Source organism: Oryza glaberrima, chromosome 3, assembly GCF_000147395.1.
Source record: "Oryza glaberrima chromosome 3, OglaRS2, whole genome shotgun sequence".
In the NCBI taxonomy this organism is placed as follows: Eukaryota; Viridiplantae; Streptophyta; class Magnoliopsida; order Poales; family Poaceae; genus Oryza; species Oryza glaberrima.
The window spans coordinates 29,559,166-29,584,382 of NC_068328.1; the positions used below are offsets into that span (position 1 = coordinate 29,559,166).

General features: G+C 43.6%; 5 protein-coding genes across 6 annotated transcripts; all 5 read right to left on the reverse strand.

The window, feature by feature from the left end:
* Positions 1-1,238: 1,238 nt before the first annotated feature.
* LOC127765424 (uncharacterized) lies at positions 1,239-1,923 on the reverse strand. The gene has a single exon (XM_052290329.1). It carries the CDS (start codon positions 1,870-1,872, stop codon positions 1,348-1,350), a length of 525 nt encoding a protein of 174 aa, XP_052146289.1. The 5' UTR covers positions 1,873-1,923; the 3' UTR covers positions 1,239-1,347.
* A 903-nt stretch (positions 1,924-2,826) lies between these two features.
* LOC127768390 (uncharacterized) lies at positions 2,827-3,619 on the reverse strand. Its single transcript, XM_052293966.1, has one exon. The coding sequence runs from the start codon at positions 3,325-3,327 to the stop codon at positions 3,013-3,015; it is 315 nt and encodes a 104-aa protein (XP_052149926.1). The 5' UTR covers positions 3,328-3,619; the 3' UTR covers positions 2,827-3,012.
* Positions 3,620-5,972: 2,353 nt separating this feature from the next.
* LOC127765117 (folate transporter 1, chloroplastic) lies at positions 5,973-10,694 on the reverse strand. 2 transcript variants are annotated; one of them, XM_052289954.1, is made up of 11 exons: positions 10,448-10,694; positions 10,278-10,357; positions 9,497-9,573; positions 9,165-9,258; positions 8,810-8,903; positions 8,422-8,495; positions 7,685-7,795; positions 7,168-7,239; positions 7,057-7,073; positions 6,907-6,974; positions 5,973-6,519 (listed from the first exon to the last, which is right to left on the reverse strand). In XM_052289954.1, exons 1-10 carry the CDS (start codon positions 10,578-10,580, stop codon positions 6,923-6,925), a joined length of 804 nt encoding a protein of 267 aa, XP_052145914.1. In that variant the 5' UTR covers positions 10,581-10,694; the 3' UTR covers positions 5,973-6,519; positions 6,907-6,922. The 2 variants fall into 2 exon arrangements, with proteins under 2 accessions (XP_052145914.1, XP_052145913.1); XM_052289953.1 differs by having other exon boundaries at positions 7,053-7,073; positions 10,448-10,692.
* Positions 10,695-14,820: 4,126 nt separating this feature from the next.
* Positions 14,821-19,703, reverse strand: LOC127767088 (GATA transcription factor 19). The gene is made up of 8 exons (XM_052292311.1): positions 19,423-19,703; positions 17,018-17,104; positions 16,818-16,933; positions 15,954-16,070; positions 15,739-15,844; positions 15,517-15,585; positions 15,366-15,439; positions 14,821-15,127 (listed from the first exon to the last, which is right to left on the reverse strand). Exons 1-8 carry the CDS (start codon positions 19,594-19,596, stop codon positions 15,055-15,057), a joined length of 816 nt encoding a protein of 271 aa, XP_052148271.1. The 5' UTR covers positions 19,597-19,703; the 3' UTR covers positions 14,821-15,054.
* A 327-nt stretch (positions 19,704-20,030) lies between these two features.
* On the reverse strand, positions 20,031-24,659 carry LOC127767087 (glucose-1-phosphate adenylyltransferase large subunit 1, chloroplastic/amyloplastic). Its single transcript, XM_052292310.1, has 15 exons — positions 24,261-24,659; positions 24,058-24,171; positions 23,776-23,949; positions 23,575-23,667; positions 23,196-23,279; positions 23,057-23,112; positions 22,806-22,899; positions 22,545-22,657; positions 22,259-22,331; positions 21,978-22,058; positions 21,609-21,695; positions 21,264-21,368; positions 21,063-21,169; positions 20,599-20,659; positions 20,031-20,356 (listed from the first exon to the last, which is right to left on the reverse strand). Exons 1-15 carry the CDS (start codon positions 24,450-24,452, stop codon positions 20,255-20,257), a joined length of 1,536 nt encoding a protein of 511 aa, XP_052148270.1. The 5' UTR covers positions 24,453-24,659; the 3' UTR covers positions 20,031-20,254.
* Between the last annotated feature and the right edge of the window lie 558 nt (positions 24,660-25,217).

The window sequence follows — 25,217 nt, forward strand, 5'->3', positions numbered from 1 at the left end:
AATAAGGATGTTTCCATCAGATCAAAACATTAGTCAGATTATGACAGTTAACACAGATCTGATCAATATTCAGCTATCTAACCTATATGAAAGATGATCAGGTCCAGTTGAGTGAGAGTTTAAGCATGACAAGTGGTGTCTTCAGAATTGGTGGTACACTAACTTTACACACAAAAATGTTGTGACCGCCCATATACACTGCATTTGTAGGCACTCTAATGAAGCTTATCATATGTACGCTGTACGCAGTGAGCATCAATAATAATTGCAAGTAAAGAGTTTCGATTTCTTTGTCCACAAAAAAACTGCATGACACTTATCTATTTTGTGTATTCACGCCACATACAAACTCGGAGATTTCACAGAACTGAGTGATTCTTTCGGGGCTTAAGTAAAGATGGGTTTGGTGCCATCTTGTGACCTGACAAAATATGCAACTGCCTGAATGCAAAGATGCAAGAGGTAGACAGACTATTCTAATATAAACTATTTGAAGAATGAAGGCTACATAATTCCCCTACTGGCTACTGCTTGCACCATATTCCCAGCTGATACATTTCATAAGTATTATAAACTATGGAGTACATTAAAGCACTCAAACAATTGTTTCAACCAACTACCCTCTAGATGAAAACCTATGTTCTAGCTCAAATAGTAACACTGTGTGAAATGATATAAGTTCTTCCCCTGTCATGGCTCGGCCAATGTCCATGACATCCCCTGATACATATACTAATTTCCATGACATTGGTAGCTCGACCAATGTCCATGACATCCCCTGATTCTAGTTCAAATAATAACACTGTGCTAAATGATAAAAGTTCTTAAAACCCACACTTCCCCTGATTGCAACTTCACATATCCTAATTTGCAAAAGAGCTACCCAAACTCCATGTCTTTTCACCACAACTGCAACAATTTAAAACTGCATCATCGATATCCTCTCTTCAAGAAACATCCTTTCCATTACTGATACATATACCGATAAGTGAAAGACCATTTTTACCAGTATATGATCCCCCCAAAAAAAGCATTATCGCTACATTTGATAAGATAGAAACCCACTGTTAATCCGCTAGTTTGCTCTGCTTTCATTAAAAATATATCTTTCCCGTACAATCAAACAGACAGTCAAGAGACAGAGCTCAAAGCTCTGGTACTGTACTGAGCCTATGAACACATAGCTCAAAACTCCAAGGTTCAAAAGGAATTTCCACTAACAAATGAGAAAATCCCCATAGTGAATTTCGTTAATTATTGATTCCTAGGTCTCAAAATTCTCTCTTTTACTTCATACAAGAAACAGAAACAAATCAAGAAACGAAGCCATACATAGCTCTCGTGCTCTCATTCGAGAACAATCTTGGCGCCGATAGCTCGCATCTTCTCGGCGATGCTCTCCGCCTCCTCCTTGGGGACTCCCGCCTTCAGCACGGCCGGCGCCTTCTCCACGAGCTCCTTCGCCTCCTTGAGGCCCAGATTCGTGAACGCCCTAAGCTCTTTGATGATCTTGAGCTTCGCGGCGGCGTCGAAGCCCTCCAGCTTCACGTCGAACGCCATCTTCTCCTCCTTCGCCTTCGCCTCCTCGCCGGCCGCCCCGGTGGCCGCCCCGCCGCCAGCGAGCGGGGCCGCGCCGCCGGTGAGGATGGCCAGCGGAGGGAGCTGGTCGACGCCGAGGCGGCCGCGGAGGGCGTCGGTGAGGGAGGAGGCCTCGATGAGGGTGAGGCCGCAGATCTCGTCTACGAGCGCGGAGACGCGCGGGGTCGGGGTTACGGTTGAGAAGGCGGCGACCGCACCGCCGCCGCCGCCACCGCCGGCGGACGGGCGGGCGGAGGGGAGGAGGCGGCGGAGGTGGAGGAGGCGGGAAGCCATTGTTAGGGTTTTGGGAGGAGAGAGAGGGGTGATGCAGTGGTGTGCCTACTGGAGAAGAAGAGGAGGGAGTTTGCACGTTTCAATGTTGAAGGCGTATTTTTGTTTTTTCCGCAAACAACACCAGAAGGCGGATTTTGGATATTTATCCCCATTATGATGAGGAAAACTCTGTCATTCCGGTTGGGACTGAGCTGTTTTCTTCTAGATTCGTGTGAAGAAAGCTTCGTTTCAATATGGCCCAAGTCAAATAAGATCTATTATACATATGAATATTGTTAATTTTTTATTCATTTGAATGCTCGGCTTTGGAGCTGAAGTGGATTTAAATTTTAGAAATTGATCCGAGGTTAATTTTAGAACCTTCTTCGCCACTTCCGTTTTCCGAGAAAAATGTCATATACGTCAAAAACAATATCGAGGGGGCTTGCTGTTGCTGGCAGGGTTAACAATTCCGACGAAAACCAGTTGAATTCCGCAAAATTTTAAGGTTTCGACGAGGCTCATCCAAATTCAAATTTGAATTGGCAAAAAAGGAAAAATCAAATAAAATCTTATAAATAGTACGCTATTTATAGAACCTATTGGGATATAAATTTTCGAAAAAATTGATGTATTTCGTGCATTCACTGAAATTTATAGTAGGAAAGAAAAGAATAACGAATTGAAAAAAACGAAAAAAAAATCAGTTCACCTCCTTTTCTAGTTACTGATTGAAATTTCGATGATTTCACTCGGAATTTCACCAAAGCCGACTGGTTTTCGCGAGCTTATCGGTGAACTCAAAGAATTTGTATTCAAATTTTGGTTTATAAAATTTGTTCGGAATCTACCGGCTTTCCATAAGATTTCATGAAAACATCATTCTGCCGGAACTCGAAACGGAAAGCCATCTTGAAATCGTAAACCCTGCTTGATGGTACGAAACAGTAGTTGTATACGTAAAAAAATTGGAGAAGCATGAACCAAATAATGTTTCTTTCATTAATTTCAGCTATCAAATCTCAATCAATAAAAGAATGGAGTGTACATATATACACTTCACGGAATCAAATTCCCCTCTTGTGTCAAAAATTGTTCCCGGAGAAAAAAAACAATCCTCTCCGAGCAGAAGCTAAGGTCGATCGATCGATTCCTCCTAGCTCACGCGACGACGTCGTAGACGACGGCCTGCGCGGTGTCGAACTCGAAGTCAAACCCCGACGGCGCGGTGGCGCGGAAGCCGCCGAGTTCCTCTCCCGCCGCCGCGAACGGGCGCGCCGCCGTGGCGGACGAGACCGCGTCGAAGCCGGCCGCCGCCTGCTTGCCCGCAGCGCCGTCCCCGCGGCGGCGGCGGCCGTCGGCCGTCGTCGTCGTCTGCGGCGGCTTGTAGTACATGCGCGCCGTCTGCGGGCAGTGGGAGTGGAACCTCGCCGCGACTCGCACCCCCATGTCCAGCAACTCCACGTACCGCGACATCTCCGACAGCTGCTGCTGCTGCTTGATATATGATTTTCTTCCAAAGCACGCAAGCGTGGCTCGCTCTCGATCGAATTCTCGAAAAAAAAAATTTCTCCGAGCTGCGAGGAGGCGGCGGAATGGGTGGATTTCTCCTGGGGAAGGGGAAGCGGGGGTTATATACGGTTGGGAGAGGAGAGCTGACTTGGCGGGGAGGGCGTGTGTTTCGCGTGGGTTTCGTGGTGGTTGCTGGGCTTTTCGTTGGCGTGGGTGGGAAGAAGAAGGCGAGACTTGAGTTTAAACGTGCCCCTTTTGTCTCTCTCTCGGTCAGCGCCTCAGCGGAAGGAGGCAGTTGGTAGCGGTGGTTGCGCTTGCGCGCGCGTGTGGAACGAGCCCCCGGTGGGTGCGGGTTGACGTCGTCGTCGGTGGTGTTGCGCGGCGACCACGTAAAAACGGCGGGGTGGGAAGCGTGCGTTTGCTGCCCCTTTTCACCGCTCGGTGGCCGTGGCCGGGCGACCGATCGAGGAGGGTGTGAAAGGAAAAGGCGGAGAACGTGACGGGGCCATAGAGGGAAGGGTGGCGTGAGCCGCGTCTGTGGCGGTGTGTCTGACTGACGCAGTCCGTGTTCTCTGGATTAATTGACGGGTCGTCTGGCTGGATTAGTGGACTGGTCAGTGACCTTCTCGATCTGTTGGAACGCGATCGCCGGCGCCGCTTGCTCAATCCTCCGAGGGGCAATTCGTCCCCTGCATATCTAATACGGAGTACTACTACTTCTCGGCCGGTATGACGTTCGCCGACGATTGCGCGGCCGGCAGATGAGAACGCTTGCCGCGGGCCTGTTTCAGTGGCGGGATTGGAAGAGGGCACTCAGGTGTTGGGTCTGCTTGCCACGGCTCAGCTATACAAGAGCTGCATCTAAAATAAGAATGAACAAAATTTTGAGCTGGATTTAGACTGCTTCACAAAAGGTTGAGCTGGATTTAGACTGCTTCACAAAAGGTTGGCTGATCCGGAAGCAGAGGCGGCGGCTCGGCGGAAGGCAGCTGGGGGCGGCAGCGGCGGCTCGGCGAGCAGCCTGGGGCGCGGCGGCCGTGTCTTCGGCGGCTAGGGGTGGCGCCCTAGCCCTCTGCTGCTTGTCCTTCCCGGCCGCAGCAGGGCACGCCCACCATGTGCACACCATGGGTGCTACTGCCGGCGTGCGGCCTCCTGCTCCATTTTGCTAATGCCGCCGCGGTGGCAAGGTGAGGCGCGGCGGCCGGGCTACGGGGGCGTTGGTGGTCAGATGGCAGTGCAAAGGGAGCTGGCAGCGGTGAGTCGTCTTCCTCGTTGCCGGTCGGCACCCTCACCCTTCCTAGAGCTCCTCCCCTTCTTTGCGGGGAGTTTCTAGGTTGGATTGAGGTGGCTGCTCGTTAGCGGGGGAAGCTTAAGGTACCGAAGCAGTGCCACCCAATCCCGGGTTCTCCTTCAGCTAGATCTGGCGAGGCGGCCGGCGGGTGGTGGAACGGAGGGGTCCTGGGCCAGCTCTTAGGGATGGCGGTTCGACGAAGTCGGCTAACGGAGGGGCGTCGGTGTGGTGTGGTGGTAGTCTTGTCGTTGGCAGGACTGGAAGTTGACCGGCAGAGGGGCGTCGGTCGGGTGTGGTGGAAGCCATGTGCCACCGATGTTTAGATGGTGGATTCGGATGGAGAGACGGACCACGGCGGTAAAGGGTTCCGAGCGAAAGCTTAGCCCAATTCTTTGGGCCAGCAATGGCTACGCCTTCAAGCGTGGTAACCCTCCTGAGGGCATTGTTGAGGTACCCCTCCCCCCTCGGCAAGAAGTTCTAGGTGAAAACCTTGTCCAGGATTTTGGACGGATGATGACGGCGTCTTTTGGCGTCACGACCCTCATGAGGGCGTTGTTTTAGAGTCTTCGTGTCGTGGTGGTATTGTTGGCCCGGTGGCGATCGGTCTCGCATAGCGATGGTCGGTTCGATGCTTGGCTTCCCTCTCTGTAGCGTGTGTTTGGGCGGTTGGCACATGGTTCGAGGCGTGTGCTCTGGTGCATAAAACTTTTCTTGTAACTTTTTCTTCCTATCTTAATTACATTGAATGACCTCCTTCGGTCATTCCGGCAAAAAAAAAAGCAATTTTACTTCCGAACTTAATTTCTGGAGTTAAATATAGGATTTGAAGCTTTATCAAACGGGTTCATACTACGTCAATTTTTTTAAAAAATAAATAATATACTTGATTTTTTTTGAATTTATGTAATTGTTATCTTTTTTTTGTTATAACTTTATGTTTGCACCAATTTTTTGAATAAGATAAATGATCATAATTAAATAAGACAAATGATCAAACATATGTAAAAATTTGTTTAGTTTGATACCAATTTATTGCCCTACCAAATTTGTGGTAACTTCAATAGTAGCAAATGCATGTTTGATTTACTACCCCACAATAGTTCACATTCAATACTACCCAATTTGGTAGTGGCAAAACTTGTCAAGGTTTTAGCACTACCAAGATTATTTTAGTAGGGCAAAAATTAGCTCCAAACAAAACCAGCCCTAAGTCAATGACATTATCGATTTAGAAAACAGAGAGTACATACCATTATGCCATCAGACGTGTCAAACTCCGAGTACAGTTTCCTTCCGACTGGGAACATGTAGCATAACATTTGGAACATAATAACATATGGTGTAATTTTGTCTGGCATTACTTCAGTTTTATACAACTGTTGTAACTCAGTTGAGCAGCCGTAGACATGGTGGATGTACACATGCACATGGGTAGACCTGTAAAGGCTCCCGATTACATAAGGATCCAAAAACTGTATTCAACTGGACTACAGGAAGAACTACTTCAGGAAGAAACAAAAACTGATCTATGTTCCTCAAAACAAAATCTACGGCGATTATGTCAATCGCAACTTCTCTCATGTAACATTTCTCTAGCCTGTGCATGCTAAGTGGATGAGACAATAACGCAGCAATGAAGATGAATGTTGCTTCGAACACCAGAAGGTGGGATTGGCTCAGTATTTCATGACGCACATTCTTTTCTTGTTTCTCCTGGGAACAATTGGAAATATTATGTCTTCTCCTTTGCTGCTTTGAATAATTTGATCACATTTTCATACACCACAAATGTAAGGGAAGCTGCCGGAAGGTTTTTGAGCAGATTCGATGTGATGCCCCTGTAAAATCCACGGACACCTTCATGCCTGAAAACGAATTTGTCAATCCAAAGAGCAGGGATACTTGGTTTGGAACATGTTACAGTCAAAGCACTGGTTATGTGCAGGAGAAGACCAGAAAAGGAATTCAGAAAAAAAATCGCATATAGTCTACTTTAATTTAAAACTATGTAGCAGACATCTGAGTTACAAATTCTAATATTTGGTGTGCACAGATTGGAAATAGCATAGAGATTAGGCATATCTGTCTGTGTGTGTGTGTGTTGGGGGGGGGGGGGGGGGGGGGGAGGTAAAAAACCCACAGAAATCCCATCTACTGTATACAACTTCAACTCTGCAATTCTAACTGTTGCATACAGCACAATAGAAAAGAAAAGGTTCCATCTGTGTTAACGTTAATAGTAAAATTATCACCTTGCAGTTTCTTTCACTACATGCCAGCTATCTTTGTACTTTGGAGTGCCATCACTACCAGGTCGTTGCTGCAAAATTACACATAATTATTATTGATGAGGACTCTAGAGAGATGGAATGGGAGTAAGAAGATTCAAATATGCAACCTGCAAGCGTGCTCGGATGACCTGCAAAATACGATGACTTTCAGCTGTTAGGTTCAGTAAAAAAATCAGGATATACGGGTGAGTTTATGAGAATAAGAAGAGTGAAAGAATATGCCTGGTAAGGATAAGTAAGCAGAATGGCAGTTACTTTCGAACCAGCCCCAAGTGCCGCATAATCAATGGAATTCTGTCAAGAACGAAATCAGTGCATATCAGGTGCAGTATGAATCTATCTACCAGATGAGGATGTATTTTCAATTTTTGACATAGAGATAAGTGGGACAAAATGTTCTAAAAATTTGTCTTTCTGAGTGAACGAGTGCATTGCACCTGTCTGAAAGTGCAATTTCTAAAAATAACACTGTAAAACACTAACATTTTGATTAATTTTAAATTCCATTTCTATATGGTGACCCAACTGTTAAAAGGCAAGTGACAATCAGTATAAGAGTAAGGATATGCAAAATGTATACAGTGCCACGAATGGGTAATCAGAATTAGTATCTGAATCCCAGTTTTTTATTAAAAGAAATTAAAGTTCAGAACTAAATTAAGGTTGACAGTAGTGCTCCGTTATTGCACCAACGAGGGTAGATGTGTAAAGAACAAGCAAACATTTGATCAGTATTTACCAAGGAATCATCGCAGCTTCTGTTGTCTGTTCTTGTCTGTCTACTTTTGGCAAATATCAAAGCTTTGCGAAGTTCCTCATAGGCCGTGAACTGTATCGCTCCATGAGTAACCTTTCATGCATGAAACAATAGATAGCATCAAGTAATGTATTAGATTTGCCAACCATGTCAGATCCTGGTTAATTAAAATGACCATAGGCATCAACCCTAGTTTGGCAGTTTAAAAATATGTAATGGTAAAAGCCCTGGGAATTCATTAAGGAATACAAGCGAAGAGAATTTCCAGCAAAACCGAGGAATTGTGATATTGACTGGCATACCAAGCATCACGATGTTCACATCATGGTAGCAGTGAGAAAAACACATAACTAAACATGGTACAACACTACAGTTACAAAAACATATCATCCAGTTAACAGCATCACAAGATGATATTACCTAGAGTATTTACAGACAAATTAGATCAATCAATCATCAGACAAAAAAACTGAGGATGATATTTAGGTGCAGTTTTGCACCAAAATTATCGAATTCATACCACAATGACTGTTAATAATAAATTCAGCACTTTGTTTAGAAACATAATTTCATAGCTATGTACCACACACCAAAGAAACACTACACTCAACTGCCCTTCCATATTTAAAATTACACTAAGCCTTGTGTGGTTATAATCATGAGTATGTTTGTAGGACTATAACGTAAAGATGAATAAACAACAGGAAAAAAACACATACCAGCAAAAGCCCAGGTCCAATCCCTCTGTAAAGCGCAAGCCATCCCTCCTCTTTCAGAATAGTTCTCAAAGCATCTGGCCTTACAGCGATCAAATAAGCAAAGTCATACAAAATTAAGATAAAATATTTAGCAAAGGAAATATGAACAACAATTGAGACCAAAAACAACAACAAGACGCATCAGTCATTAGTGGAAAGAATTTCATTGGGTTTGAATAATTGCTTCAAAACAGCAGCTTCTGCGAGAGCTGAGGATGAGCACGGGGCATAATTCATTATTTGATGTAATATTATTGGAATTTACACTTGCCAACCACACTGTTATAAACCTTGAGCATAACTACGAGTACTTCTTTACCAGAGAAGCATTGAAGAAAGCAAACATTACCAGAAAATCCAGAATATCGTGAAGTATGATGACTAGGCGTTTGTAATTGCAGTCTTGTTTTAACCAGCCATATAGGGTTTGTGAATAGACAAACCTGTATAATGAACAAATAATGTTTAAATAACAAAATACGACATAAGTATTAAGTGATAAGTAATAACATTAACAAATGTTAGTAATTTGAAAAAAATGCTAAGGTTATGCATGCCATAAGAGCACCACCAATTGAATTTAAACTTTAAATAACTTAATAATAGTGACGCTAAGATCTTGCTCAACATTCAGTAAACTTATCTTAGATATAATCCAATGATATTAACATTTTTCTTGAAAGGACAAAAGTTACTGTACGAACCAAAGCACCTGCTTCTGCAGCTGAGACAAGATGGTGAACTGGACGGAGCTGATCATCTTTCCCTTGTAAGTATCTTTGTTTAGCTCTGTTATAACTGTCATAATAGATCTTCAAGTCAGCCAAAATGCAGGTAATATAGTAAAGAGAATTCAAATGGGTAAACAAGGATCGTCCAAATTGAGTCAGCACCCAGCAAGATGAAATAATTAGATAGGAGAACCAAGTGAACTTAAATCCTGAAATATGCAATTTACTTCAGCATTTAAGATACAGACAGATCATTATCTTACTACACTATAATTATTCAAATAAAACGAATTTATATAACTTACAAAAAGAAATATAGCCCCCAGGAAACAGTTGATCCAAGAACTGCTGGATAAAATCCCGCATAAAGTCCTCTCAGACCCTACAAATAGCCAACTCAATCAGTGAAGCTCAACTTCGCATACCAAAAACTTAGAAGCGAAAGAACCACATTCTTTCAATTCTTACAACAGTTCACAGATACCAAGTGATAGCAATAGGGATTTCCATCATTTAGTATTTTAAGGAGACTGTAACATCTCAACCTTTTAAGTAGACGATGTCTCAACCTAGCAACCTTCCACCGCATTTTAACCTCATACTAGGAACCTATACCCGCAGGCGCTATCAGAGAACATTTTGAAAGTGAACATATCCATGTAGAACTGCTAGTTATTAACAAGCAAGAGTTCTTTAAACACAAACATCTATACATCTCAACCAAAGAAGACCACCATTTGATTTGCTCATACTCAAAGTTTCACAATTCACATTATTGTATATATGTACATATGTAATATCTGCTCTCTACAAACGTATTCAAGCACAAGCTCAACAACGTAGAGTTTATTTTTAAAGTGAAACTACATTTTTCAACCTGGTTAGAATATTTCTAAAGAACATTAAGTAATCTGACTCATATATGGGCAAGTTGTTTCCGGTTTTGTGGGAACCAGCAATTTTCTTTTCACTAAGCGAACAAATAAACCTGGAAAAAAATTGTTAACATCGAGAAACCTAAAGATGGACCGCGACTCTAATGCATCCCACCAACCGAACAGAACGATATGCAACAGGAATCCACACCTCAGATCGCGCGATGGTGTACACAGCGTGCGCAGTGTTCCTGTACGGCGGCAAGTCGTAGCATCCCCTCCCGCCGCTCACTGCACATCCACACGCAGACGCAGGGTTACCGACCAGGCCTCCCGCGTCTCCTCCTAGGGTTCGAACGCCCGTGGGGGGGTTGGGTTTACCTTGGAAACGGGTGCGGACGACGTCGAGCGGGTGGAGGGTCGCGACGGTGGCGAAGCCGGCGGCCGCTCCTGCGGCGGCGTTCTCCCACGTCCAGGCCTCCGCCGACGCCGCCGGCGAGGCCCCCGGCGGCATCTCCGGCGTTTCGCGCGGTGGACTTCCTTCTTCCGCTTCTCTTGCTCGGGAGCGGCGGCCACAGCTTCGGTCGACTCGACGCCTCCGCGACCTCCGCCTGCGTGGCTGCGCTGAATTAGGGATGGGCCGAATGCCTCTACGTCATGGGCCGCCATATTAGCCGGCCCAGCTCTTGGCAGTATCTCTCTTGTTGCTTCTTCAGTTCTTCTCGAATCTTCTAGAACTCATGTTTTCTTGGTCCATTTAGAATTTTCCTTTTGTTTTTTTGCGAGGAAAGACTGAGATATATTAAGGGTCTGTTCACTTTGATAACATTTTCAACCATACCATTTTTTGGCAAAGTTACCAAAAAAATATCTACGTTTAGTTTGTTGCCAAATTTAGTAAATACATAAGAAATCTTGCTAAAATTTTGGCAATATTGCCATCTTGTAAAAATTTTGGCAATGTCAAATTTTGGTAAGGTTTATTTTGGCTACAATCTGAACAGGCTCTAAACTTCAAGAGCTGTGGACCCCCGTTTTTATAACAGGAATCAATCGTGTGAATAGTACCATTTCTCTGGATCAAGTAGTCTGGTACACATGAGTTCATAGCTGAAATACCAAGTGCACATACACGAGAGTCTAGTGCACATTATTACATCATAGGCCTGCATGCATAGTCTTAGAACATAGGACCGAATGGTCTGGAATACATTCCAAAAGCAGAAGTAGATAAGGCAGCGGAGTTAAGGCAGAGGCACGCCATTGCCACAGGCAACGACCGTAACTAAGACCTACTGAGCGCCATCATCTTCATCACCCTCTTGGTAGTAAGCGTAGGGATCCTCCGAAGCTTCATCTCCGACCTCTGATTAAGTTTGTATATTGCAAGGGTGAATACCAAACTCAGCAAGCCATCACAGCAACAATGCACATGATAGGGGTATTCAAGGGATGGCTATGGTTCTTTTGCGCAAAGCAAGCTTTGTAATTCTTTTCACAAGCCTAAGACCTAGCATAGACTGATCAAATTTTAGTACCAGTGTTCACATTAAACAACGACGGTTCTGTCCACCATCCATTGTGATCCCAAGGATAGCTTCCCGCCATTGAGTCGTCATGGTTTTCTAAGGACGTCCACCTTCCCTCCTCTCAGGAAGTGGCTCCATCAGCATAAAAATCATCATGCAATATTCCATTCCACACAAGTTAAGAATTAGAGTCTAGCCAAGTGTAATACATGTCCCGGTGCTCAATAACCGCGAGCATGGCTATTCGAATAGATTTGGTTTACTCACACTGCAGTGGATGTACACTTTACCCGTACTCCGCGACTGCCCAACACATGAGCCTCGTCCCAACACATGAGACGCGTCACGGCAAAGCTTTTCGATAAACTCGCATTGGCAGTACCCGCTCCACGAACTTAAATCCTCATGCACTCTAGGCGTCCATGTTTCTAGCAGTGAGAGGGGTTCTGGCGCTCCCGAGAAAGAGAAGTCTCACACACATATTAAATTATGGTTCAAGTTAAGTTCTCTCTCACACACACTCATGGCAGTCCTACCAATGGCGACACCGATGTAGGAGCACGCCACGCGGCCCTACCTCAACGGCTGCCCCACGGTAGCGCACCTGCCTCACTCAGGGGTGAACCATCTATGCAAGGATACTGCCTCCGCTCGGCTATCTAATCCGCTAGGTCTATACCCATTCGAGAAGTACGGTTGTACGGGGGTCGTTTCATGCTTAACTTCATGGCTCGGTCCTCAATTGACCGGGGACGGTACTAGCCTTTTCCAGATACCACCCAAATCCTCTGTCCGCCCCAGTCGAAAACAGTTGTTAAATTTTATTTTCCTTTCACAAATCATGTCATCAATATCATGGCAATGTGGCGCTCATGTCTCCACATCCCGCATCTCAATTACCTTCCCAAAGGTAATTGCCCAAGCATAAAGCATTTGATAAATATGAGTATGCATGATTCTATAATAGCATTTCTAAGCATTTGTCATAATTGACTAGGGACTTTATACGTAAACATGGTTACGAAGGAATAAGGGGTAAACAATAATCAAGGCATGGCATAATCACAAGTAGGATTTTCATCATTGCATGCAATTTTATTTGTAAACAAAATAATTTCGCAATTGAGATCAACATGTTCAAAGAATAGTGATGACTTGCCTTGCTCATAGTCTTGCGGGTCCTGATCCTCGCTCGGATCCGCAATTCCCTCGGGGTCTAAAAGTACGTGCGAAGAATTGATTTGAATTCCATTAGAATTCAAATAAAATCCAATAAAGACCAAATCGAAAAGCGAGCGCGAGAGGCGAATTCTATATCAACTACATTGCTCGCGAAATAGGACTATCCCTATTTTAATCTACTCAACCTAAGATATTTTGTGTTTTATAAGTACATTCCTAAGAATTCAACACAATTATCTAGCTCTTAGATAAATCTAAATTTCTACCACAAATTGATTACTTATAGAGATTACCAAAATATTCTATAATTTTCTATAAAATTTTGCAATTCTACGACTACAAATAATCTACAATTAAATTCTAATTATTTTAAATTTCTAAACCTCCTTAACTTCTCCCCTAATTTCTTTTTAGTTTTCCTTTTCTTCTTTTCTATTTTTCTTTTCTTTCTTGTTCTCTCCGCTCTCTTCCTCTTTCTTTTTCTCTCTCTTTTTTCTCTCTCGGCTCTCTTCCTTCCCAGGCGACGACGGAGACCGAAACGAGGGGAGGGGTGGCGGCTTACCGACGGCGACGCGGCAACGGCGCGAGGAGGCGGCGCTCCGGCGCGGCACACACCACGGCGCGGCGGCACAGCAGCGACGGCGCGGCGACACGAAGGCGGCGGCATGGTGGAGAGGAAGAGGGGAATGGGGTGGGAAGAAATGGGGAGGGGTGGGGGTATTTATAAGGGAGAGAGGAAAGAAGGAGAGGGGGTGGCCGGCTTAATGGCGACGTGACGGTGGCACACGGGGCTCGGGGTGACGGCGACGCGACGGCGCGGCGGTGCGGGGCTCGGGGCGGCGACGCAACGGGCGGGCGGCGCGCAGCGTGACAGGCGGGGCGACGCAACACGCGCGGCGGCACGGGGCTCGGCGCGATGGGACGGGTGGCACGGCAGCGGCGCAGGGCGACGGCGACTGGACGGCCGCGCGGCGGGGCGCAGGCGCGAGGGCGACGGGCGGCGATGCGACGGCACGTGGCGCGCGGGGTGCATGCGCGCGACGCAGCGACGGGACGGCAGCGCGGCACGGCAGCGGCGATGGCGACGGCGCGCGGCGGCTTGGGGCACGAGGCGGCAGGCGCGCGATGCGCGAGGGGACGCGATGGCTACAGTGGCGCGGAGCTCGGGGCGGCTAGGCGCGTACGGCAGAGGAGGGGGCAGGGCTAGGGGACCTCGTCGAGCACCTACTGCGCAATGAACAGTGCTAGCTCCTATTTAACCCTAATTTAGCCTATTCCCTATATAAATTTTATTCTATAAATCCTAATTTTTGGACAAATGAAGTTTACTCAATATTTGTGTTATTTCAACCAATGGATTCATCCAAGATTAATATTACCCATATTTTATTTTTATATAATTTATTTGAATTTTAATTAGGGCTAATTCTTATTCCATCGCACTTAAATTTAATTATTACCAATATGGTCGCGATAGTATTTTATTTATTCCTATCCTCGCCTAATCTTTATTTTAAATTATATTTCAATTATTTATTTTGCAAATTTATTTTTCGGGTTTATTCCTAATTGATTATTCTTTACTCACGATCAATGAACTCCGAAATCAAATCCAAATAAAATAGGCAAATAAAACCGGTATGATGCAATTTATTTAAAAAGTTTTTGAAGGTCCGTATTTTTAGGGTTTCGATTTTGTCAGTGAATTTTCAGGGTGTTACAAGAGCATTACAAACTCGAGCTAAAGGCTCACACGCACACTAAGGAACTTGGAAATGCCACACGGTAGAATTCATGTTTTCTTGGTCCATTTAGAATTTTCGAACTTTAATTCTTGAAATCTTTAGGGGGGTTTCATCGCTTTTTATTTCTCATATTTTTGACCGCTAGGAATAGAATTGACCAAGTACAAAAATCATACCTTGATAACAGTTATTTGTCGTTGCTTAGATCACACTATAAATATTGAGCAGAATGAAATTTGGCAACAGTTTCGAAGTAGCCAGAATGAAACTTGTTTGTAAGTCAGAAATTACTATAGTTGACAACCGATCAAAACGGATTGTATTACTCAGATCTGTGTTCAAATCGTACAGAATGAGTGGGTAGGGTGTACAACAACACATGGATGGGATAAATATGGCGCGCCGATGCGTCTGCATCGTTCGCAACGGAGCTGATCTTTGTTAGTTCTGTTGCCTTATGTACCATCCTAAAGTCAGGAGTTCCTGAAAAATAACCTACGTATCAATTATACACAAGCGTCTGAACATTTTGTCACGAGGTAGCCATGCTATCTTCTTCTTTGGTTGGTGGCAACACGTCTGCCTTCTGCTCCTGCTCTGGCACCCTGACGAAGAAACTAGATTAGATGGTCAAGTAGTTGTGTTTTGAGAAACTTATCTATAGTCAAAGAAGTTATTTAGGCAGCATTTTCAGCAGTAAAGCTGTAAAGCCTGCCGAAAATTTTCACTTAAAACCTGACCATGAGTATTCTGTATGTTCCAAGCTTAGGCTTGTGTTTAGAGTGCACTTGTTAGTTTGCATGATTGCATTTGATCAAGATGCAGTAAACATGGACTGCTTACATCTCAGTGTCAGTTTTCATAGTGGTTTGATTATGCTCAGCACACAGATTTGCTTTGCTGTCATCTGTATCACCCTGTACAATGAGAAGCACAAATAAATCAAAAGTGTAATGTTCAGGTAAACCAAGTTTATATTACAGGCATAACGCACCGTTTTACTCAGATCAGCAGGATGCTGCACAGTCATTTTGGGGGCATTCAAAGGACTTCTTAGGGTGCCCTGAGTTTTTTTTGGGTGATTTAGTTACAGCAATTGTGTTAGTATGGACCATAACATCAATAGTTATTTAGCCTACTCGTAAACAAAGAAACATATTCAAGAGAAAAGGAGTGAACAAAACAGGCAGCAGTGTTCATAAAGTGAGGAAATTACCTTGTTTGCCCACATTAGGCCACAGGCATTACAGAGGGACCTTGGACCAGCTGGCCCACGACGCATTGCTGGAGTAAGCCTTGAGCTGATGCCACAATTTTGGCAACTAGAAGGGCAAACCAACATCAGTGCACAATATATACAGGCAGCCGCTTCAAGTATCTGGAATTGATGTAACACGACTTGCACATACACACAGTTGACAACTAACTCACTGCGATTCTCGGATATGATCATCCTCGCCATTGGCTGTGGAGCCGCATGGTGCAGAAGAACATGAACCATCACCAAAGTCTGCCCTTCCAGCAAACTGGCCTTTACGTCGTTTCATCCTGACAATTATAATGCGTGCATATTATAACATCTGAAACAAAATAAATGGTTACAGAAGAATAGCTCAACAGCAATCTTATGTTGACTGCCTGTACCAAGAATGGTAAACAGAGAATGACTGAATGACATGGTACTGATAAAGCAATTTATTTATTCAGAGCAGCCCAATCTTACTAAATGGGGCAAAAAATCAAGAGCAGGTTTTTTATAACCAATTGGAATAAAGTGCTGTAAACATTCATTTTGCATATTAGAACCATGAAAGTTAGCAATGTGACATTGCAAAGGCAAATTACAATGTAAGAAACTTTTATTGCACCAGTAAGACATGATTGTTCCATGACCCATAGTTTTATACTGTTATTCATTGCTACTGAAAATATTTCTGAGCCATCATTACTCCCTCTATAACTATTCAAGAACAAGTGACGTCATAACGGATAAGCTACATGGAAATTTAAAAAAAATACTAGTCAACAGAGCTATATCCCCATCTGTCTTAGTTTATTGTCTTATAAGAAAAGGTTGATGTGACAAGAATCAGGTAAAATGCTGGTTTATTAATAATGAAAGATCGCAACATTGTTAATTTGATATAACAAGCATTTTCACACTAAATTAGCAAGTCAGGAATGCCATTTAAAAGTGCATATGCATTCACCCTGCAATTATGATGGTAGAAATATGTTCAGAACGTGTATATTTTAGACAGTGCAGAAGGGAATGGGCATGAGTCAAGTCCATACTTTTGAGCAACCTCCTTACGAACACTGTATCTTATTTTCTTATCAAAACATCTTTCCTTCCTCTTCTCACGAAACCTCATTAAGGAAGCAACTCTTCTGGCAGCCACAGTTGTACTCTACACACGACACAGTAAAAGCTTTAGGAGAAACTAGAAATAGTCAAACAACCTTTGTGTAGAGATTCTACAGAACATGGATACCTTTTCATCGAATGTGGTAGGTACAGCCATGCTTACTAAACCAGGAGGCATGTCAGACCCTCCAAGTACCAATAGAACAGCCTGAACCTGTATAACACTAACATAACAGTCAGTCATGTATATCAACTACAAATGGCCATGAGCAATATAATAGCCAAAGCAATAAACAGCAGCTCATCACTAGTAACATAAGCACATGATCACCCTTGAAACTTTACTATGGTTGCATCACAATTGATTCATGGGACAGGAAAAGCTGAAAAAAGAGAAGGAATACAGATTAGAAAAGGTGTGTCACCTTGACCAAGGTCACATGGTGAATACATCAGCTGGAAAAATTTTCCATTTTAACCGAGTCACACTTATTTGCCATCAGGGGAATGTGTCCATCTCAGGTTAACTATATGCACAGCATAATATGTCATTATTCTCATTATCATTTACCAGAATCAGCCAGCAATTTATATGTGTGTGTCGTTTGGTTTACGTTTCTTTCAAGCCAATTTTACCAGCTTATATTTCATCCAACATAGTCAGTATATTATCTCAGTATAATAGATGGAATTCATACCAACAGGGATGTGTTTCTAGATATGTTATATTCCCTTTTTGTTTCATGGATACATATGTGCCAATGAAGATTTTCACTATAAATGACTTCAGAAGGCTTCTCATGATTGCAAGGTCAAAGATACTCTCTTGAATAAAAAAAGGGAAAACTATGTTTGAGAAAATGAACTAGACCAAAGCAAATGCTAGCGTGTGTCACTTTTCCTGAAGCCATTTGTATTATAAGGTATGCAAAACCACCTTGTAAGCATTGGATCAAATGAAAGATGATTTTCTAAAAAAAAAATACATAACAACTATGAGGTTGACAGAACCACAGATTACTCCAGATGGCATTTCCTTAAGAATTAGATGGCTCCAACTTTCCAATGAAGAAAAGTCAGAGCTCAAGCATTCTCCCTCAAATCTCCAGAACCACCTGAATTAATCACAAGAAGTATATACTGTACAAGATAATCCACCTTAACCCAGGGCCACAATTAACATGCTTTGCACACTATTCAGCTCTTTTAGTGTCAATTTATTTCAGTTGCCTGTTGAATATGCATTCATTACGTTGGTTCCAAACACTGTTAACTAAAGGGAAAAAAAAAACATTTTCAATGTGCACAGAATATATTCTTCCAGTGCCATTTGATTCATTAAAGGTACATTTCTCTAAACTTGTGATAGAAGAAATAGAAAACACATGAGTGCAGATAAAGTTAAACAGAGAAGATGGACCCCCTTCTTTGAACAACTGGATGAAACCAACATATGAGTACGAGCATTAGTGTTGAGACAGATGCCTGCTACTGCTAGCAATGCCAATGGGGCTACTTTTTCTTAACAAAATAGTAACAATTATATCCCAAAACATGCCCTAAAGTACACTTTTTCCCCTATCAAAGCTGAGAAAATATGTTGACTACTTAGGTGTGGGCTGTGGCACTACACATTTGCAAATAAATCAATGCCTTAGCAATTTAGCATAAGAAGGAAAAGGTACAAACACAAACAAAACAAGTGATTAGTGATGGTACTATTTGTTTCATTAGACAGTCAAACTCTTATCTCCATTCAACATGCTGGGAATGCATTCAACTAAATAAAACAGATGTTGCAGCATTTAAACTTGCACCCTATTCTCAAATTCACCAAAGATAGGCACTAAAAAGACATGAAAGAAGGCAGCAAAAGGTCAAATCTATCTAAGAAAGCCTCCATTTTCTGTAGAAAGTCAAATAGAAATCGATGAGATATAGCAAATCAAGCAGACAAGCACACGAAACTAAATTCCGCAAGAAACAGCATATAATCAACTGGTATACATTTAAAAAAAGTCAATCCTAATTAGAACAATACCCAATTTCCTAGACGATCAATCGACAAATTACTGTTAACACAGTAGCACAAAGTCACAGAGTACGCATTCTCTGGCGAAATTCAACGAGGACGCAAACAGACCTCTGCTCAACCTAGAGCAAACAAAAATGGCCAATCTATTCATCAAACCAACCAATTACACCCAAAAAGATTGCTCGCTTGGTGCAATCGGAGGAAACATGCATGCTAATTTCCATCGCTCCATTCTACCGCAACGACACATTCAAAATCGAAGAAAAGGCACACCAAATTCATCACGAGGACGCCGCCTTCTCCGAAAACCAAGCAGCATCGCCAACGAAACGCGAATCCCCTAGTCCAATTCGGCCCCCGCAGCCCACCCTCGCCAATCTCCCGCGCCACCGCGCGCAAAGTCAACCCCACTCACCGGAGCTACCGAAAGGGCGAAAGGGAAGAACCAAACGGACGCGATGGAAAAAAATTTTGGAAGGGGTGCAAAAGGGCGCGACCTTTTGGGGCGGGACGGGGTCGAAGACGTAGACCTCCCCCTGGTACACGAGCGTCAGCTGCTCCGACGCCGCGCTCAGGAGCGCCTCCGCCGCCGCGGACTCCACCGCGCCGTCGCCGGCGGCGCCATCGTCCGCCGGGGGATCGCGGCCGTCCGCCGGGGGCTCCGCCGCCATCGGCTCGGGATCGGACGGTGGAGATGGGCCGCGGACGCGAGCCAACGGGGGGCAGAGAGGTAGGGGGGGAGAAGAAACGAGCTCCGTTCGCGCGCACGTGTGGTGGATGGGTGGGAGGCGCACACGTGTGACGCATATATACGCACCGTTGTACGTCGCGTCTGTCCGGACAGTGTACGAGGGTGGACGGTCACGAATTTTGCTTTTACGCCTCTAAACCTGAAAAACGTATTTCATGTCAACCCTTTTCTTCAAGTCTCCCTCCGTAAAAAACTAAAAATCAAACCTGAGAACAAATCAGACATCCAAATTTGTTGTTCAAGGTTGTGTCAAATTCCCATCTAGATTAAGTTTTTTTTTTGACGGAGAGAGTACATCTGTAGATAGGTAAGGTTTTCTTCGCCTGCAGATTACATGGAACAACCAATACCCCAGATCATAAAATTTTGTTTTTTTTTTCGAGCTTCATGACCATGTGTTTAGTGTGAAAACACACACGGTAGATTCACGAGACAATGATTTTGTACAGACATGCAGAAGCTCTTGAATGCTAAGTACACAACTAAGAACAAAGAGCTCTGATGATTTTATTCTATTCCTGCCGCAAATGGTCATGGCTGGCTTTTTCTGGTTGGATTAGGGAGGGCTTTATTCCACCTCAGATGACTAATCCATCTGCAATTATCGAGTTCTTTAATACGATGGTGATGCCTGATCGGATGTAGAAGCCTTCAGAGGTCCTATCTGCTTCCTGTACACCCTGAAATTTAAGACCCAACAGACAACCACAATATCAAATAATTAGAAGGGGTGAGGCTTCGAACCTAGGTCGTCTAGCCCACCACCTTGTGGAGCTAGCCGGAATACCCCTGGGCGTTTCTCGGTACTTTGTGATTTTTATTAGTGTTGATCAAGTTATAGAACTATTTTCGACAATAGAAACGGGTTTCAGGGAAAAAAACATAGAAGCATGTTAGAAGGGGTAATAGAGATAATGCATACCTCAGAGTTGGAAATTGTTACATTCTTCCCTATCCTCGCATTCTTGTCTATTATGCAGTTCCTTCAGAGGACAATAATGAGACACACTATGAGTAAAATAAATTTTTTTGAACTATTGATAACCAAGACAAACATGTAAAAGTGATGTACTCCCTCCATCCACAAAAGTTACATATATTACTTTTGACACCAAGACCAAGGAGAAATTAAATCACCTTGGATATTACAAAATCAAGGAGTAAATGCAAGCATGTAACCAATGAGTATTTAGATGACTCCTTGGGTTCTAATAAAATATTTAATTTATCTATTCGTTTAAGTATTAAATGCACAAATACTACAAATAGGAACAACTTATTTAGAAAAACTCAAAAGTAAAATAGGTGTAACTTTTATGGATGGAGGGAGTATTATATTATTATATTATTGGGCCAACAAGCTAGGAAGTAAATTTGCATGCATACTGAATCTTTGTATTCTCCCCGATTCCAATAGGAACCTTTCCTTCAGCCAGCAGTTCTCCTCTTTCCAGATCAGTCTCATAGAAATCAGCACCAAGCATTACTGTATCCTGCAGGACAATGGAACAGAAATATTTTATGTAATTTGGAAGGCCATTCCGTTGGTGTTTTATGCTTCTAGCAGTGAAAATGAAAATATCTGACCTTGAGGTGCACATTGGAACCTATCCTAGAACGGATTCCAACAACACTGTGCTCTATCCTGCAGCTATCCAAGAAACATCCATGGGAAATGATTGAATCAGTGATCTGCAATGGTTTAAACAGTGTTAGAAGATGGCAAGCCAACCGAATTGATTTTAAAAGAACGGTAAAGGAACCCTCTAAATTTAATATTAATAAGCAACTTCCCTAAGTGAGCAAAGGCACATAACCAGGATTAAATGAATTGCTAATTGGATACATGCGTCGAAAGTGACATAAGGAATATTTGGGAACTAAAATATCACAGAAAGGGATACATGCTAGTTCAGATAGGGTATCACATACCTTACTATTATTGATCATAGATGGCGGTAAGTTTCTCCGTGATGTGTACATTGGTTTATTAGCATCATAAAAGCTGAATCTCGGTGGCTGCATAAGTGAATTCAAAAATGATCAAAAGCTACAGAGAGTTTTCATTTGATCTGTTTTAAAAAGAAAATTTCGTACCTATGTAGTACTATCATCATCATGATACTATACGTAGAAGTTAATAACATAAATGAATACGGTGGGGAAAAGGAAGTCAGGAGTTGCTAGAAGGATGGTGAACATAAAGTATCAATTTGCAGTGTGTACAGTTACATATTTATTAGAGGGATATAAACTGCAGGAATACGGATAAAATGGCAATTTTGTATTAGTAAAGCATACCTGTTCAGCAAGAGAAAGATTGGCTTCAAAGAATGATTTTATAGTTCCTATGTCTTCCCAGTAATCATTGAAAAGATATGCCTGCAATGAGTTCTAGGTTACAACTGTGCCTGAGATGTTCAAGGCTAGTTTCTGACATGATACTGAAGTTGATTGTAAGAAAATAAATAATACATCATACATATGCAGTATTATTATTGAATAAATTTGTGTAAATCTGATGCCAATAGTGCAATATTAGAGAACACTACCAAATGGAACTTATTATGTTAAATCCTTACCTTTACATTGATTTCTTTTGCTGAAGCAGGAATGATTTCAGATCCAAAGTCATTTGCTGTGGGAAAACGCCATCTGACCTAACAACAATTGCGGTAAAGATTAAGACCTGATAGCAATCAATACCACATAAACAGAAGAACAAAAAAGCTGGTTTGTTTATTATACTATTGACATCACTGAAATTGAGGTTTGGCATTAGAATGAAAGTACACTTTATAGTCAGATGATTAAATGGAGCATTTTACTGAATTTTTATGTGAGCTCCATTGAGTTGAATTGGCATACCTCAAAAGATTTAGAAGTATCTCTTTCTTAAATATATAAACCCCCATTGACGCTATGTATGGCTTCTCTTTTGCTTCATCCTGTGGTAAGCCTAGAACAGTGGTGTCAACTTGCTGCACAAAGAAAAATAAAGAATGTCTGATGAAATTATCAGTTATTTTCTTTGTGTGCAGCACTAACTGGTGCATTGGGCCATCTAGAATATGATTCCAATATGTACATAGGACAGATGGGTGGTATGAATAAACATATATGACCTACCATTGCCTTTAAATCATCTCCTTTTGGTTTTTCACTAAATGCGATAACTCTTCCTGTGTCGTCTATCTTCATTAGACCAAAATCAGATGCCCGGCTGACAAGGACGAAATAAACAAATGAAAGAGAGTAGTGTATTTTCAAAATCCAAATATTTCTCTTACCAAATAAAACAATTCAATTTATCTAAAACTTGGTATGAGAGGTCACTTCATTGTTCATGGATGAAGCTACTGAAATGGTACAGGAATCACCTATCATCAATAGGCAAGCAACAGATGCTGATGTCTGCACCTCTTTGCCGATGACTCTGTAAATTGGATACCCAAAATCAATTCAAATATACTACTTTAACAGCCAACTACAAGAAATGATGTATGTACAGACAATAACCTGAACAAAGTCCATGTAGTCCATGCGGTAGAGATGATCACCAGAAAGAATCAGCACATCATCGATGTCTTTAGCTTTGGCATCCTACAAAACGATAGCACGATGCATTAAAATTATGTAAGGAGCATGATGAGGTTTTTCAGTAGAATAGTACGATCAAATAACAAGGGATAATTGAAAAGTTCATTTGATTTTCCTCAAATTGAACCACTGTAAACAGATACGAATGATTCTAAACACACAAATATGCAACAGAAGTCAGAAGGTGCAGTAAAGAGTTAAACATAGATGACTTCTAGTCACTGCATTGGCTATAGTGCTCCATATCGATGATAAAAGTAAGCATCGCACATCTCAAATATCTGATAAAAAAACGTACATCAAAAAGCCAGTCAAATTGCCGAACAGCATCAGCTGTACCCTGAAACCACCTCTTTCCCTCCGATCCAGGCGTCTGAGTTGCTGCTAGGACCTGAGTTAGAGAGCAAGTTCCATTTTTGTTATCCCTTTTCATCAGATCACCAAATTAACAGTAGCACAATCCCGTAAAGAAGAACATTATACTGTCTGGATTTAGCACCTCGACGAATCCATCTCCAAACGCGACGCCGTTGCTGAAGTTATACGCCCGGGAAAGGTGCCGGTTGAGCGACGCGGAGTTGAACTGGGTGAGAATGTACACCTTGTTGATGCCGCTGTTTATGCAGTTGCTCATCGGCACGTCGATCAGCCTGTACGCTCCGCCAATGGGCACCTGCAATGGCAAAAATTAACAACCATGAGACAATTTACTCGCATTTGCTGAATCTTTTGCGGCGGAAGAAACCGCGACGGGACTAAGGTGTTTGTACGCTGTACTCACCGCGGGCTTGGCCCTGCGCTTGGTGAGCGGGAACAGCCTCGTCCCCGCGCCGCCGCCGAGGATGACCGCCACCACCGTCTTCGAGTCCCGCGCCTCCAGCGCCGCGTCCTCCGACTGCAACACCACGAAAAACAAATCAAGCACCGCGCGCGCGCGACATATATATATATATAGAGAGAGAGAGAGAGAGCATGTGCACTGACGGCGCCCACGGCGGCGGCGGCGGCCTCGGTGGTCGCGACGGACGTCCGCACGGAGAGACGCCGGCCCCGTCCTCCTCCTCCTCCTCCTCCTCCCACCGCCCGGGCAGGCCACGGCCTCGCCAGGCTCGTGCCGCACCGCGCCGCCGCGGCCACGGAGGCCGGGGCGGCCACCCGCAGGTCCATCGCCGCCATCACTACGCGTCTACACCCGCGCGCGCCTCCCGTCGCCGCCTTCCCCTCGCAATGCCGGAGAGAGAAACGGGTGGTGAGCTTGTGATCCTTCCCAATCCAAACCTCTCCTCTCCTCTCCTCTTCTCTCCTCGCCTAGTCGCCTGACCCCCGTGAGCTCGTGCAACTTTCCACTAGGGACACAACCGCGGCGGCCGCAGCGTGGAGAGGAAGAGCGAGCGAGCGAGCGGCGAGCCGACGCTTTAAGGCGCGGTATTCCACGTGACACAGCATAACGACAGCCCACTCCACTGCCGCGTGGGACCCACGCAACGTGGGGTCGAGCCGTCAGTGGGTGTGGGTGGGGAGAGTGACGAGGGATTTCCGATTTCCCTTTTCTGGTTGCTCGCGCACGCTATCCGGCGCGAGGCCGGACGTCCACACGTCGCCCGCCGCCGTTGCTTTGCTTTTGCTTGCTCTCTGGCTGTTCCTTTCCGGGGTTTTGGAGGTATATCCGTGGGGGCCACTCGTCGGGGGAGTGGCAGGCAGCCAAGGAATGGCTTCTTTCTGCCTGAGCGTCTGTGAGAAGAGGTACAATAGCATGGCTATAAGCCAGTGAAAATATATTTTAAGAAAATAAATAAGAAGAGAGAAGAGTAACGGTTACATATTTACAGTCAGCTGTAGCACGGGTTTCAATACATAGTGTGTGTATGATAGGTGGGACTAAGTATTAATATTATAGTATATAACTATTGTATGAATGAACTATTAGATTGACTGTAAATG

Bases quoted from the DNA above. Each gene is read 5' to 3' on its own strand.
- LOC127765424 (XM_052290329.1), bottom strand. From the start codon at position 1,872: ATGGCTTCCCGCCTCCTCCACCTCCGCCGCCTCCTCCCCTCCGCCCGC.
- LOC127768390 (XM_052293966.1), bottom strand. From the start codon at position 3,327: ATGTCGCGGTACGTGGAGTTGCTGGACATGGGGGTGCGAGTCGCGGCG.
- LOC127765117 (XM_052289953.1), bottom strand. From the start codon at position 10,580: ATGCCGCCGGGGGCCTCGCCGGCGGCGTCGGCGGAGGCCTGGACGTGG. The intron at 9,574-10,277 runs GTGTGGATTCCT...GGCTATTTGTAG, and splicing joins ACACCATCGCGCGATCTGAG to GGTCTGAGAGGACTTTATGC. The intron at 8,496-8,809 runs GTAATGTTTGCT...CTGTAAGGCCAG, and splicing joins ACGATATTCTGGATTTTCTG to ATGCTTTGAGAACTATTCTG.
- LOC127767088 (XM_052292311.1), bottom strand. From the start codon at position 19,596: ATGGCGGCGGAGCCCCCGGCGGACGGCCGCGATCCCCCGGCGGACGAT. The intron at 15,845-15,953 runs GTGAGTTAGTTG...TTGCCCTTCTAG, and splicing joins GATCATATCCGAGAATCGCA to TTGCCAAAATTGTGGCATCA. The intron at 15,586-15,738 runs GTAATTTCCTCA...AAAAAAACTCAG, and splicing joins GCCTAATGTGGGCAAACAAG to GGCACCCTAAGAAGTCCTTT.
- LOC127767087 (XM_052292310.1), bottom strand. From the start codon at position 24,452: ATGGCGGCGATGGACCTGCGGGTGGCCGCCCCGGCCTCCGTGGCCGCG. The intron at 23,280-23,574 runs GTACGTTTTTTT...ATCGTTTTGTAG, and splicing joins AATTTGACTGGCTTTTTGAT to GATGCCAAAGCTAAAGACAT. The intron at 21,170-21,263 runs GTCAGATATTTT...ATTGTCCTGCAG, and splicing joins GTTCCAATGTGCACCTCAAG to GATACAGTAATGCTTGGTGC.